Source organism: Glycine max, chromosome 9, assembly GCF_000004515.6.
Source record: "Glycine max cultivar Williams 82 chromosome 9, Glycine_max_v4.0, whole genome shotgun sequence".
Lineage (NCBI taxonomy): Eukaryota > Viridiplantae > Streptophyta > Magnoliopsida > Fabales > Fabaceae > Glycine > Glycine max.
In genome coordinates, this window is record NC_038245.2 from 41489303 (window position 1) to 41504330 (window position 15028).

Genomic DNA, 15028 nt, shown 5'->3' on the forward strand with positions numbered 1-15028 from the left:
ATCTCATTAGGGCATTGGATAGAAGACTCTAAATAGATTGGGTCAGAGATGCAAGAGAAGATCCTAGGGTTCTCATGAGTTTTAGGGTAGATTTTGGGCATGAACTAAGTATGAGCTCACTTATCTTTATACATATTATGATTTCATTATTTTTTGTCTTTGTATTTAGGCCTTCATAATGTAGGTAGGGTACCTTAGAAATATAGGATTTTTTGGCCCTTATATTTTAGGGCACCTAGACTAGTTTTAGTATTAGAGGTAATTTTGTAATTTCACATGCATTAAGTGAATATTTGATGTGTGTTGGAAAATAAATTTAATTGAATTGGGAGAAGGCTAATCCAATTAAATTTTAGAGGGGGATGTGAGTATTTGCTTGCTACACCTCATTGTCACATCATATAGTCACACTTTGTGCATGTTCTTCATGCTTTACATGCTTCATGACACCTAAGCACACTTAATAGAGAATCTTGGACTTGATCTTGAATTAGTGGGCTGAACCATATCTGAAATTAACTAATCATAATTAGTGAAATTTTGTCTCCAAAATTTGGCTCCACAAATTCAAGTAAAATTTAAATAGCCTTCCAATTTTGTGTGACACTTAGGCTATAAATAGAGGCGATGTGTGTGCATTTTTCTAACTTTGATCATTTGAGAATTAAACTTCAAAGTTCAGACCTCTTTTGAGACACAAAATTTCGTGCTCCTTCTCTCCCTCTCCCTCCATTCATCTTCTTCTACCTTCAAGCTCTTATCCATGGCTTTTTATGGTGGTGAGCTTCTTCTAGACTCATCTTCTCTTTGAAGTGGTGTCTCCAATCATCTTTCTTCCTTCTCCATTCCGCTGCCATGATCTTCAAGAAACAAAGGACTCCATTGATGAAAAAGATCCAAGGCCTACAAACTTCAATGGAACTACATCATGTTTTAATCTTATACATAATTTGCGATGACTAATTTATTTATATGTAATAATTAACACCTAATAAAATATCACATAAACATTTTTTCTATTGAAAGGACCAAAATCAATAAGTTTAGACATTATATATATGGAAATAAAAAAAGACATATACGGAGAATACAAATTATTAACATTTACACGATAAATATTTATCATTTATTTAATTACTAGACATCCTAAACCTGAAACAAATTGTGTGTCTAATACAAAATTTCTATACAATGCTAATATCTTTTTGGTGGTAATCTTTATTTTTATAAATATTTATTGAATATTGAGATTTGTTTTGACTCTGATGAGTCTCTAAAGTTTAACTCACTTGAAAATTTTTATTCTGACAAAAATGAAAACTGAAAAATAGTTATATATATAGTTGAAAATCTATGTAGATTATCAACATTAACCAATCACAAACTATCTTAAGAATCACTATTAAGAAGTTAGCAAAATTATTATATGAGATTAAATGATAATATAAAAATTATTTGTATTATCTCAATACATATCTAATTTTTAATATATATATATATATATATATATATATAATATTTTATATAAATTTTTGTTTGTTATCTCCTTTCATTACATTAATAATCTTAATTTTTATCTTTATTTCTCTTGATTGTAAGCAGTTACAAGTAGCTGTATAAATTCAATGAGACAAAACGAGCCACTGACACAGCAATTAATTGTTTCCCTTGAAAAGATATCTATATCTATATAAGTTACATGCATAGCACTCAATTTTAGTATTCTTAGAAGCAAAGTCTTTGGTGTGAGGAAAGTGTTGATGGCGCAGAGAGCTGAACCAATATTGGTCACCACAGATGTTTTCCAAATGGGAAATATCAAATGGAAGCAATTCAACATTGATACATCCAATGCTTCCTCCTCACCTCCAAAACCATTGTTAATCTTTACACCAACCGTGCCTGGCTCATACCCTGTAATATTGTTCTGCCATGGATTTTCCCTTCGCAATAGCTACTACTCTGAGCTCCTAGGCCACATAGCTTCACATGGATTCATAATTGTTGCTCCTCAGCTGGTATATCTTCTACGATCTTAACACTTTCTAATTGATTTTTACTTCAATATTCATTTTTTACGCACCATTAATATTTGTATAGAATTCTAATTGTAAAATAAATAAAAATACATTTTCAAAAGCAGTATCTTCATTAAGGTGCGAGACATTGTATTATAAAAAACAAAGAGTGAATTAAGAAACAAACTAATCTAGTTGCAGAAACAATATTACAGTATCTCAACCAATTCCATTTTCTGTTATCTAGCTAGTTGTAGAAACAAACTAATCTCATGCCTAACTCGAGTGAATTTTGTATGGACCCAAACTAATCTTATAATTCATAACCTTGTTACGACTTCTAGATTTCATGCTGATATCCAGGATCATGATTGCATTCCCACATTTATCTCTTATTTAATCTTTGATGAGATGAAATGAAATAAGTATATTTCCCTTAAAAAAAACTCTATTACCCTGCTTATATCTTATGAAATAATAACTGAAACACAATTAATTAGAATTCATTGTTTGGATGGAGAATCTTAACTCAGGAAAGTAACTTATCAGAGAATTTGAATTTCTATAATTTAGAATTCATTGTTTGATACTTTTTATGAATAATTTAAAATTTTGAAATTTTAAAACAGAATTTTAAACAACTAAAAATCTGGAATTTCAATTTCTTTTCTTACCATCTTCAAGAAGCTCCTAAAATATCGATCGGGTGTGAGCATAGAGGAATATGGGTGTGAGCATAGAGGAATATGTATAACTAGCACACTAACTATATCTTCTCTTTTTTTTTTCATTCATTTTTTTCATCCTCATAATTTTAATTTTTTATTCAAACACAAAATTTTGAAAATAAAAGAATTTCAATTGAAGTATTTGAAATTCTTAAAATTTAAAATTTTTCAGAATTTTAAATTTCTCCATCCAAACACAATCTAAATGATAAGAAATTGAGAAGAAAAAACTGCGCTACACAAATATTTTGAATTCCTTTTTAGGTTTGTCTAACATAGCTTTCGCCTTTGCAATGTTAGTGTTGGAGTGTACGGTCTATGTTGGAACCTGGTGATGAAGTTAAATTTGCAGGGAAAGTTGTGGATTGGCTAGCCGAGGAGGGGCTTCAACCTCTGCTTCCAGAGAATGTTGAAGCCAAATTGGATAAATTGGTTTTATCAGGTCACAGCAAGGGTGGCAAAACTGTATTTGCTGTGGCACTTGGTTATGCTAAAACTAACCTCAAGTTTTCAGCACTAGTAGGCATAGACCCTGTGGCTGGCCCATGTAAATCTTGCGAAACATTTCCTCCTATTCTCACTGGCATGTCCCAATCCTTCAATTTGAACATACCCATTGTTGTAATTGGCACTGGGCTAGGCCCAGAGAAGGCTAATTTTTTTATTCCACCATGTGCTCCTGATGGGGTGAACCATAAGGAGTTTTTCAATAAGTGCAAACCCCCTTGTGCACATTTTGTTGCAACTGAGTATGGTCACATGGACATGTTGGATGATGTGACACCTGGCTTAATTGGGTCAATATTGTCAAATTGTATATGCAAGGATGGGAAGGGTCCTAGGGACTTGATGAGAAGGACCGTGGGAGGGTTGGTTGTGGCCTTCTTAAGGGCACAGTTGAATGGCCTATGGAAGGATTTTAATGCTGTTTTGGCGAATCCTAATCTTGCTCCTACTAAACTGGATGATGTAGTGTACGTACCCGCATGAAGTCCATACTCAATATTAAAGGCTCTTTGGTTCGATGCTGAATTGCTTTCAATGCCAAAGTTTCTTTTCAAAGAAATCAAGTTTCTTTCGATGATGTTTGTTTTTGTTTCCATAAAAGGCTTGTAAATGGAATTTTAAAATAATCTTCTATTGTTTACATTCTCTGTCGAGTTTTTACGTGGGATAATGTTTATTCATTTTGGAGTTGTAGTTTAGACAAACATATTAATGGAATTTAATTCAGTTAATTCAAGTATTATAAACTTTTTCATATCGTCTTTGATACGTACTGATTAAAAACAATCATAGGAGATATTACTCAATTAATTAGTTTCCTTGGGCTCCCTTTAGATTAGGTGAAGCCGGTCGATTTGTTCAGTTAGACCTAATTTGGGAGCTATTGAAAGTTGTAACTAGATAATTGGACAGTAGTTGTAATTGAATAAGGGAGGACATTAATATGTACACCAGGAATTTTAGAAAGAAAGATATATTAGATTTTTTAGCACAAAAATGCATAGTATAACATGTACTTCTCACATAATTTAATCGATGTCTTAAATTGTGAGTGTCTAGCAGAAAGCTTGAATCTATATATGTCCGTACAGTTTCAATCTAATTTGTAGAGAAAAATAAAAATGAGAGAAAATTATTTTCTATTTTGTCACTAGAGTTTTTCCACAGATATTACATACATCCAAATCCAAAGTTGTTTGGTGGGCACAATACTTATGAGCAACTTAACTCATCACCTACGTGCCATTCACACATAAAAAGTTCAAATGATAAATATCTAAAGTTTTATAATTAAATTAATTAATAATATACAATTATTGAAATATTTAATAATGTAAACAATTTATTCTAAATAATTCAGCTGTAACTATCATCATGTAAACAAAGACAGAGAGAAAGATTGTCAGAACTGAGAAGTCTCGGAGTTTCCCTTATTTGAAAGAATATATACCACTGTTTTCGTAATAGTTGAAATATTGTGGGAATAACATTACTCTGCACGAAATTAAATGACAAGTTCTCTTTCAGGATACGGGACACAATGGAGAAACACCTTCCTATCAATTCACATTAATTGTTAACAGCAAGCCTCAGTTATATATATATAATTATTTTATGATATATGTAATTATTTTAAAATTCAATAACTTTATCCTATAACATGAATTATGATTGAACGATTCAATTATGATTGAACGATTCTGTCAAATTTTTAATATTGTCAGTGTATAATATTGTTTTAACATGTAATACCAATTTAGGATATGTAAATTTTATATTTGTCTACCATATTGCAAGTATGGCATATCTTGTAAAATATAAATATACAAGTGTAAATTTTAATTTTAATTTTTTTAATTAATTTGGTTAATAAAATATCATTTTAATGATAATTAATTTAAAAATATCTTTCTTTACTTAATTTGAAAATTTTGAATATTGATTAAAATAATGAAATAAATTTTTAATTTTCTTTAATTCCATAATTAATTAAATAAAAATATTGATTAAAATTGTCTCATGTGTCACAAGAAAGATGAGTACTTACACGAGAAGAGAAAAACAAAAGAAGATTGCCTATTTTTTTAAAAAATAAAATAAAGTATCAATTTTATAATACAATACTAACTAATATTTAAATATAACAAAATCACGACAATTATGTTGTATATTATTTAGACATATATATATATATATATATATATATATATATATATATATATATATTAACTCTTAAGCAACCATAAATGGACAAGAAGTGATAAAAAAACAACAAATACTATTAATTTTTCCATTAAACCAAAATGTATACTTTACAAATTATAATTCAAATATGTTATAAATTTTATATAAAAAAACACAATAATTTAGCATTTTACATATGGAAGATACTAATTTTATTTTGATAGTTTGATAATAGCTGAACAAATAAAGAAGGGCTATAAATATTGATAGGAAACACCCATAAGTGATACAGCTAGCTATTAGCTATCAAGGGATCCATGAAAGGGAGCCTTCACTGGTTGATGCTATTTTTGCAAGGAAGATAAGGCCATGCTTTTTTTTTTTTCTTTAGGTAGTGTGATAGTCTGGGTAGTATAGACATATACGTAAACACGTTTTTAACAAGTGCATGCAGACATTAACGTAAACTTGCTTTTAATGCAGGTACCTTTTTAGAATTTAAATTTAAATTATTCTTGCAAAATATTGCGGCATGCTAATCACTACGCCCTTCCAATGTTGGTAAAATTAAGGTATTTCATATTCTTTTAACTTATTGCTCTATGAAGATATTGACAAGTGATCACAATGGAAGTTTTTCGATCCGTTTGCTAGAAATGCTGTATATATAGAGAATGGAGGAAATTAGGATTTTCTTATTTATATATATATATATATATATATATATATATATATATATATATATATATATATATATATATATATATATATATACTTTAAATTATTTTAAACAGTAAGTAATAAGTGATTTTTTTATATGATAATTAATATATATTTTCTAATATTATGTTAGTATCATGTATTCAGGGACTCAATAAATAATTCCCTTATAAATTTACAGTGAAGCATTTATGCTTATCTATTCTACCAATCTATACCCTGTTGACTTGGATGAGTGTGATACCAACCTTGTTGAACAGTTACTTACACTTCTTGATTGGGTGTGACTTGTGATGGACCTATCACTATCAATAGGGGGTGTTCCGTACAAAAAAACCGAATTTGTTTTTATATTTAAATAGTTAAATTGATTTAAAAATTGGTTTAAAATTAAATTAATTTTAAAAATTAATTTCAAATTAAATTAGTTTTTAATCAATTTTATATTAGTTTTAAAAGTCAAATCTTTAAACTAGTTTTTGAATTATTTTTTTAAAATAAAAATAAGTTTGTTTAATTAAACTGATTTTATTGAAATAATTCGATTAACTGAATTAGTTTTATAAGATAGTGTATTTTTTTTTTAATAATTAAAAAAAATCAATTCAATTCAAGTTTAATTATAATTCAAATAAGATAGTGTATTTATTTTTTAAAATAATTAAAAAAATCAATTCAATTCAAATATAATTATAATTCAATTCAATCCAAATCAGTGTTTTTTTTTAAACACCCCTAACTATCATCCGATCCATTACCAATTAATTATTAACAAACAGAAACAATTAGAAGGCATCGAAATTCCATAATATTAGTTGGCGTTTTTTAAAACAGGTATGTTTGAAGACTAAACATTTGCTGAATGTCTGTGCAGAAATACCTAGACGTGAAAGATAAAAATTCTCACTTTTTTTTATACTAAGATCATTTGGATCCATACTAATTTGACTGTTTGGAGAACTCAGTTAAGAAACTATTGCTCTTTCATGAAGGGCTTTATTTTTTCTCGTGACATGTGTACTTAACCTTGCATTGCAACAAGCTAGTTCTTTTAATCTTGACCTTCTTATACATGAAAAAAAGATAACCAAATATTTTTCTTGAGAAAAAAATGTTGTAATCACGTTTCATAATTTCTTCGGCGCAGTTTTCCATTAAAATTTCCGGGGATGTAATTGACAAATATTTTACTCTTGGGATACCCCTTTCGGAAAAGTAGCCGCATTAGCATGCCTAATTAATCGCACGTCTCATATATACATGATCATACATTAATATATACTACATGGCTCTTTATTCTAGTAAATTATTCTGGCCCACAAAATCAGATTATTTTTTTTCTGTGAAGAGTTAAAAGACTAATGTTTGCTCGAGTTACTCTAATTCATCTAAGAAATTAACTTATTCTGATAAATGTTATTTCATATATATATATATAAAATTTGAGAATCAAATTCTTAATCACATACTTAAAAAATATAGTTATTTATCAATCATATGATAACATGTTAATAAATCACATTATTAATATATTGAACAACACTGGCAGAGCCTATAAAAGCTGTTTAAAGGCTGACATTAATATTGATCCATTATTCTTAACAAATTGGTGGCTTTAGCAGGCAAGGGTGACCATGCAAGATTACTGCTAGATCTGAGTAAACTACAAAAAAGAAACAGCCTTTATTTTCTCGTTAAAAGAATTAATATAGCCAAATAAACAAGCAAGTAAAATGAAAAGAGAAGGGACATGAATCTTGAGAAAAGGTAAAGTTGGATGCTGCAGGTGTTGGTGTTGGCGCTTGATATAATAGTGAGCTAAGCTTGTGCAGATTGATATGTAAGCTTATCATTATTGACCAGCACTCTCTAGCTAGGCCAAAATTGACTGATGTAAGCAATGATAAATCATCAATTATCAACTGAGCATGGAGATTAAAAGTTGAAGGCCCCATAATTTGAAGGCCCCACACGTTGCATGATAACAACCACTTTAATTGAATAAAAATACAACCCCCTTTAATTTTGACTTAGAATAGACCAAAATAATCCAGTAAATTCAATGATTATGTGCGTTATTTCACGCCAATTTGATCCCTCTTTTGCTTTTCCATATGAATTATTATTGTAGAAGTGAGCTGATGATTATTATTGCTTGGCGTGCCTAAAAGTATATAGTGTACTGCCAAGATAAATGTAAAGTATGAATCAATTTGCAGCTATGTTGATTATAGAAAAGCATAGCATACCAAGTGCATTCAGAAATAATAACATTGGGTAATTAAAATGGCAAATACACCTTTCTTTAGCAGTTTGTTTTATTTTTCCTTCTCTATATGTAATCTCTCCTAGAAATTTAGAGAAGAACAAAAGAAAATTTGGAGGATTAAAAAAAATCAGTCTTGTCTTCACAAGCCAGAGTGGAATTTGCTTAATTTGTCTTCCACGTATTGTAACAGTCCAGTTTTTTTTTTTAAAGTAAATAAAAAGAGTTTTATTTAAAAATTAATAGAATTATTAGAAATTAAATAAATGAAAGAAAATGATTTTTGTTAATTAAAGTAATAGTTTCATAGTATTAGAAAATAAATAGAGTAAAATGATGTTTTAGAAAAATAAATGGATATTGTAATTGATTATTTATTTAATGAAGTAGTAAAATTGAATTCTTTTTTTATAAAATAATAAAATAAATAAAAATAAAGTAAACAATAAGCTCAAAGTATCTTATTTATAAATAGAGAGATATTAAGTCAATTTTTATATTTACCATATGTTTCTATGTTTTATTTTCCTCTCAAATTTGTTTTTCCTTCTTCATCTCCTCAAACCCTCCCTTTTTTCACATACACTTGAACTTGTTTCAGTAAAATGATAATCTCATACTTTTTAACCGTTGGATCTTCCTGAAATTTGGACACCGGGTTTGAAACTCATTTTTACACATTCTCAACGTTTGAATTTGTGAAATAATGTATGTAGAGAGAGATATGTCCCTCGCATAGAGACAGTGAAATTGGGGCTTCAATTTCTTCTCATTCTCTTTAACACATAAAAACCCTAGCAGAACCAGAGAAAAAACTTGAGAAATCTTATGGAGCCACTATCACTGCCAGACTACACACGTGAGTCCGCTTAGAGGTAAGGAATGAGTTATTCACACTTGAATATTAGAATGAACATGTGTATGGATTTCTATAGGTTAAATTTTGGATTATTTTATGAATTTCAATTCTGTTCTTATTCTTTTATGAATTTCAATTGATGTCTTGATGTGAAATTGTTGTGAAATCGATATGTTCTTGTATTGAGTGTGAAACCTAAAAATTGGATCTTTTCTAATTAGTATGAATTGATGAAATTAAGTAAGGAAAGATTTACCATAAGAGGAAACGAGATATTTATTTTGTATTTTTTTCCCTTTTCTTGCTTTTTAGGGCTTTTTTATATATAGTTTGGAATTAATAATATAATTTGAAATTATAATAGACTAACAAAATGATATTCTCAATTATTGTTTTAGTTTTAATATTTAATATGAGTTTATATATTTTTCATATTATTATTCTTTAAAATTGACCAAAGTCTATTTAACTATAAGGTTTTTCAAAAGCTTTAGTGAATCCTTGGTGTAGTTTTGTTTGATTATATTTCACTTTGTAAATTTATGATTAGAATATTTGTGTGTTTAGTTATTTATATATTGTGTGTTTATATATGTAATACTATTTATATATTATGAATTGTGATTGAGATTGAGTATAAGTGACAAGTTGAGCATGTGTTAATTTGCGAGATACACATGAACATGTAATGGTGGATTGTGACATTGAAAAGTGTTAAATTATAGATATGAAATATGGTTATGAATAAGTGTGTGGTTAATACTTGATGTGGTATTACTTGTGTTTTGAGTTGTAAATTATACAATAACCTGATTGGTGTTTACCTTGAGAGAAGTGTTTATGCGCGAGGTGTTAAAAGGAAAGTGTAAGGTTCCAAGTTAGGAACCTGAGGTCTTAAATTGTAACACAATGCGTGAGGTTTTAAAAGGAAAATATAGGGTTCCAAGTTAAGAACCTGAGGTGTTAATTGTAGGACATTGTGTTAAACATGTTTGAAAATAAGTGTGAGATTGTGGGTATCGTATAATTCAAGAGCAGTGTCTGCATGCAAATTAAGTTGTTTTAAGGGTTGAACTTGAATCAAGAAGGTGAGACCCTAATGGATTCTTTGGAGTCTATGCCTTGGGGGTAAATACACTTGATTTGAGTGCTCCTTTAAGCTTATGTTGATCTCATATGGTTGGAGCATTCTCACAAAACAGGGTGACCTTGACTAGTCACTTTATGATTTCACTTAGTGAGAGTGACCTAACATACTCATTGTGTGATTTGTATTGTTATGTACTCCTAAGAACCCTAATGTTTTTTTTCACTAACATGATACCACATTGCATATAGGATTGAATCTTAGTGTATCTGTTGCATAACGCTTGTGTGATGATCATTGTGACTTGCTATGTGTGATGGTGGGTAATGAATTGTGAGTGTCAAATGCTGTGTTGTATTTGATATTTGTTGTTTTGAACACGTGATTAATGTGAATATGTGAAATCTAATTTTGTGATTAAATCCTAGGGACAAGTGATGCTACGCAATAAGTGGTAAAATGATGTGAATTGTGCTAAGTTGAGCTTGTTATACTTATACTATTTATATGTGTCTTTATTTATCTTTCCCTGTTTAAGAATGTGATAACTTATTCCTTGTGTGTTGTTTGTGTTTGGATCCTGATGATCTCAAACCTTGTGTTCATCGGAGCAGATGACTAGGTGGATTGCTTTAAGGAACCTTATGTTGGAGGACGTTGGGATACAATACTCTGATAGGATATGACATCGGAGCATGTGTTTATGTTTTTAATTGCATGATATTCTAAATATGTTATTTTACTTTATTTTATTATGTTGCTTAATTAACTTGAATTTTTTTGTAAACTTGAATCATCTTATTTTGAGCCGAAAATGTTTTTGAAAAGTTTTATTTGATACATTGAAGTAAATGTAAACCTTTTACTCTCTTGGATTTGCTTATGATTTTATTGAATAAAATGGATTTAATTAGATTTCTCATTTTATATATATTTTTCATTTATATACATATTGGGATAGAGAGTGTCACACTCAAACAACAAATCAATGATGATTGTAGCAAATCTGAACAAAAAATGTAACTTTCAAAAGATTAGGGGCCTACAAAGGCAAACACTTCACCTTCTACTTTGAACGTGACATGTCCTCCACTTGATAGTTTTTCACTTTGGACAAAAATTTCACATACAAAACAGCGAATCGAATCCTCACTTTTTTCCCATTTCTTAAGGAGAAATCTTGCAGTGATGTGTCCAATATAATATAGAACACTTAAATTGGTAAGAGTTGTTTAAGGTCAACTAGATGGGTCTTAAATCATTATAATCATAGGGATTTCCATTAGACAACTTAAGAAATGCTTATTAATTACTGCCTTTTACAACACACTAATTAATCTTATAGTGATCAAATTCATTCCAAATCCTTTGCTTCAATGAAATCTTAGAGATTGCTCTCAATTGGCTTGCTCCTTGGAAATAACTTTACATTGCTAATCATAGAATGTCTGCACTCTATTCCTTGTAATCCATTGCACTATGTAGTACCCTACTTTATCATGATGGCTAGTGATTGTGAACTTCATCTCACTAATTTCCGAGTGCGTGTCATAATCATCATAAGAGAGCATGTAGCATGTGACTTTATAATAAAAGAAAGGATACATGTGTATAAATTAAAAAATACTCACCACATCAACATCACCGAAAGGTACCACGGCCGAAATGGTGGGTCTCATGCACATTCATGCAGGGAAGTAGAAATGTGGAAAGAAAAGAGAGAAGAATAGGAAATGTTTCTGTTTATAACATTAAAACCAAAATGTGATTTGTAATATCGTCATCTAAAATGTTTATTGCATTTTAGTTTTGCCTTACTTATGCCTTGAGAGTGCATTGGAACATGCTTTACAGCAGTTTGGAGCTACCCAAACATGCATTTATTAAAAGTTGGATAATAATTTGCCTGAAGTCATAAATATAAATTTCATTATTGCTTATTCTACTTCATTTTTTTATTATTATGAAGCTAATTCGAATGGAGTTGAAATACTTCGACTAATATTGTTTATTGTAATGCATTACTTTAAATGGTTTAATAAGTCAAAACATGACGTTATTTCAGTAGAGTTTTATTTAACATTTTGGTGCCAAGACGGTTGAGATTATTATAGAAATCAAAATTATTCTTTCAACTAATTAAGGGCGTGCAAATTTAGAATTTGAATTCAAAATTGATCATTGATTAATTGGTACATAACTATGTACCAATTAATTCACAAGCTCAGCGGTGTGATGAAATTATTACCTTCAGACTGAAAGATAAGAAGAAGAAAAAAAAATAATATATATTAAACTAAAATATAAATAAATTTTAACCAGCTCTTTCATGTTTAATGATAGTTTTTAAAATGCTCTTTATTTAATTAGAGTTTTATTTTCAACAAATTTCTTTAGTTTTGTCCAATGCAATTATTGTAAATGGTATTTTAAGAAATTAATTAATTTTTTTTATTAAGACTATTAAAATTAAATAATGTTAACTAATTTTCTTGATAAGTGTAAGTTGATTTTTTTTGCCTTATATTTTAGTCTCGATAGTAATATGTAGATATTTTTATTAATGTAAATCTAGTTTAGTTAAATTTCTCAATATATAAGTTTATAAGAGAAGAAAATAAAATAAAACAAAGATTTTTTCGTACGTTAAATCTAACTTATACACTTCAATATTTTTATAAGTTTTTCATTAAATTATTCTATAAATTGGGTAAATTACTGGAGAACACATTTTCTTTTATTTATGTCCCTTTGTAGTTTGTAAATGTCTTTTAGGCTGAAATCAGTAATGTACCTTTTTGACTGAAAAATAATTTCCCCACATGTTTTGAAGTCGTCTTTCTTTCTATCTTTTTGCTCCCATTTGCTTAGAGATTGAAATTTTGCACCACAGTCAACAGTAGGAAATAATTGCATTTCAAATGACTTTGGCTTCGGCTTCAGCAATTCAGCCTGATCTGATCTGTTACAATCGGTTTGACCACGAAGCTCCACCGAAAGGTACTAAAATAATGCAGATGTTCATTAACATATCTAAAATTTCAACTCTGAGCTATGTGACCAAGCCATATAAATACAAACTAGCCATATAATCTTGACCTTCGGTTATTACTTATTAGTAAGAAAAAAGAAATTATAAACTCAATATGGATAATTACAATAAAAGTATTCGGTTTTGTTAAATTTCTAAGAGTGATAAGTTTTATTAGAAAAAAAAAACATCTATTAAAAATATAATAAATACTTAATGTTTATTAAGAGGATCTAACTCATTTAATTGACCAAAATAGAGGAGTTATTGTAATGCTTTATTTCTTAATTAAGACTTACCAGATGTTTAAGATCAATCCAAAAGTCCAATATAATGCTAACATTTTACATAAATATTTACTGCTACAGTGTTACCTGAAATGATTAAGCAGTAATTTGGATGCTAAATCTCTGGACTATAGTAATCTTTACCTTTTTAATAGTGGAACAAAGTTGAAAGTGGTGGGATAAGGGACAAACCTACAGTCCCTCACTCTTATAATTTGATCCCACGAATTTCGATGCTTATTTTTATTTTTGTTTTCCACACTAAGCTCACAGTATAAATAGGGACTAAACTCAATCGAAAATGCACCTTCACAGAAGCAATTAATCATATTCCTCTCTCATTCTCACTATAAACACAAAACCCTTCCCATCCTAATTAAGGTGAAAATGAAGGCATCACCCATTGCTTGGTTCACTTTGGTGGTTGTGTTTCTTGTGGCTGAAGTTCAAGTTTCAATGGCAGTGACATGCAGCCCAGTGCAGCTGAGTGCATGTGTAAGTGCAATAACCTCTTCAACCCCTCCATCAAACCTATGCTGCTCCAAGATCAAAGAACAGAAACCATGCCTCTGCCAATACCTCAAGAACCCCAATCTCAAGAAGTTTGTTGACTCTCCTAATGCAAGGAGAGTTGCTAGCACTTGTGGAACTCCCTTCCCAAGGTGCTAAGTGTTAATAAATTGGAAGAGGTTTTAATTTCTCTGCCTGATTATGCATCTTGATATCTATCCAAGTGTTTGGCCAGAGACTAGAGAGTGAAAGAAAATTATGTGTTAATTGTTATCATATATATATATATATGGTGTGGTTTAAGGTCTCTATATATGTTTTAATGTTAGTGAGATTAAGTATTAGTCCTAATGGATATGTGATGCTTTGGTTTCATGTCATTCCATTTCAGTTCCTTGGTGTGGTCTCATCTCACGTAACGTTAATTAGTTGTTGCAAAAGGCTGTATTTATAATTCAAAGAAGTATCTGTTTCTGATCATGTTTCCTCATATTAACTCTCCATCTATCTACCTTATTAGTTTATAACTGTTCACTTTGGAATGAAGTTGATCTGGGTAATTGACATTACTTATGAATGAGAAATTAAAGCATTCAACATAAATGTAACAAGTCTTTAAGAACAAGCAGAGAAAACAGATAACAAAAGTGTATTTTGGTTGCAGCATTCTAGTTGCCTTATGATTGTGGAAATAATGGCATAAGATCGGTATTTACACACTTTTGTCCCCTTTTCTTGTATTTCCCATTCGACTCTCGAGTACACCCATCCGATTTAAGAGGGAAACAAAGTCTGCATATATGAGAACTACTGTTCCACTATTAATTAATT

The 15028-nt window shown here is 29.5% G+C and overlaps 2 protein-coding genes across 2 annotated transcripts; both read left to right on the plus strand.

The window, feature by feature from the left end:
• Positions 1-1650: 1650 nt before the first annotated feature.
• LOC100820123 (chlorophyllase-1) lies at positions 1651-3989 on the plus strand. The gene is made up of 2 exons (XM_003534111.5): positions 1651-2018; positions 3047-3989. The coding sequence occupies exons 1-2, from the start codon at positions 1761-1763 to the stop codon at positions 3734-3736; spliced, it is 948 nt and encodes a 315-aa protein (XP_003534159.1). The 5' UTR covers positions 1651-1760; the 3' UTR covers positions 3737-3989.
• Positions 3990-13992: 10003 nt separating this feature from the next.
• LOC100306442 (alpha-amylase inhibitor/lipid transfer/seed storage family protein) lies at positions 13993-14691 on the plus strand. Its single transcript, NM_001248179.3, has one exon. It carries the CDS (start codon positions 14075-14077, stop codon positions 14354-14356), a length of 282 nt encoding a protein of 93 aa, NP_001235108.1. The 5' UTR covers positions 13993-14074; the 3' UTR covers positions 14357-14691.
• The last annotated feature ends 337 nt before the right edge of the window (positions 14692-15028 follow it).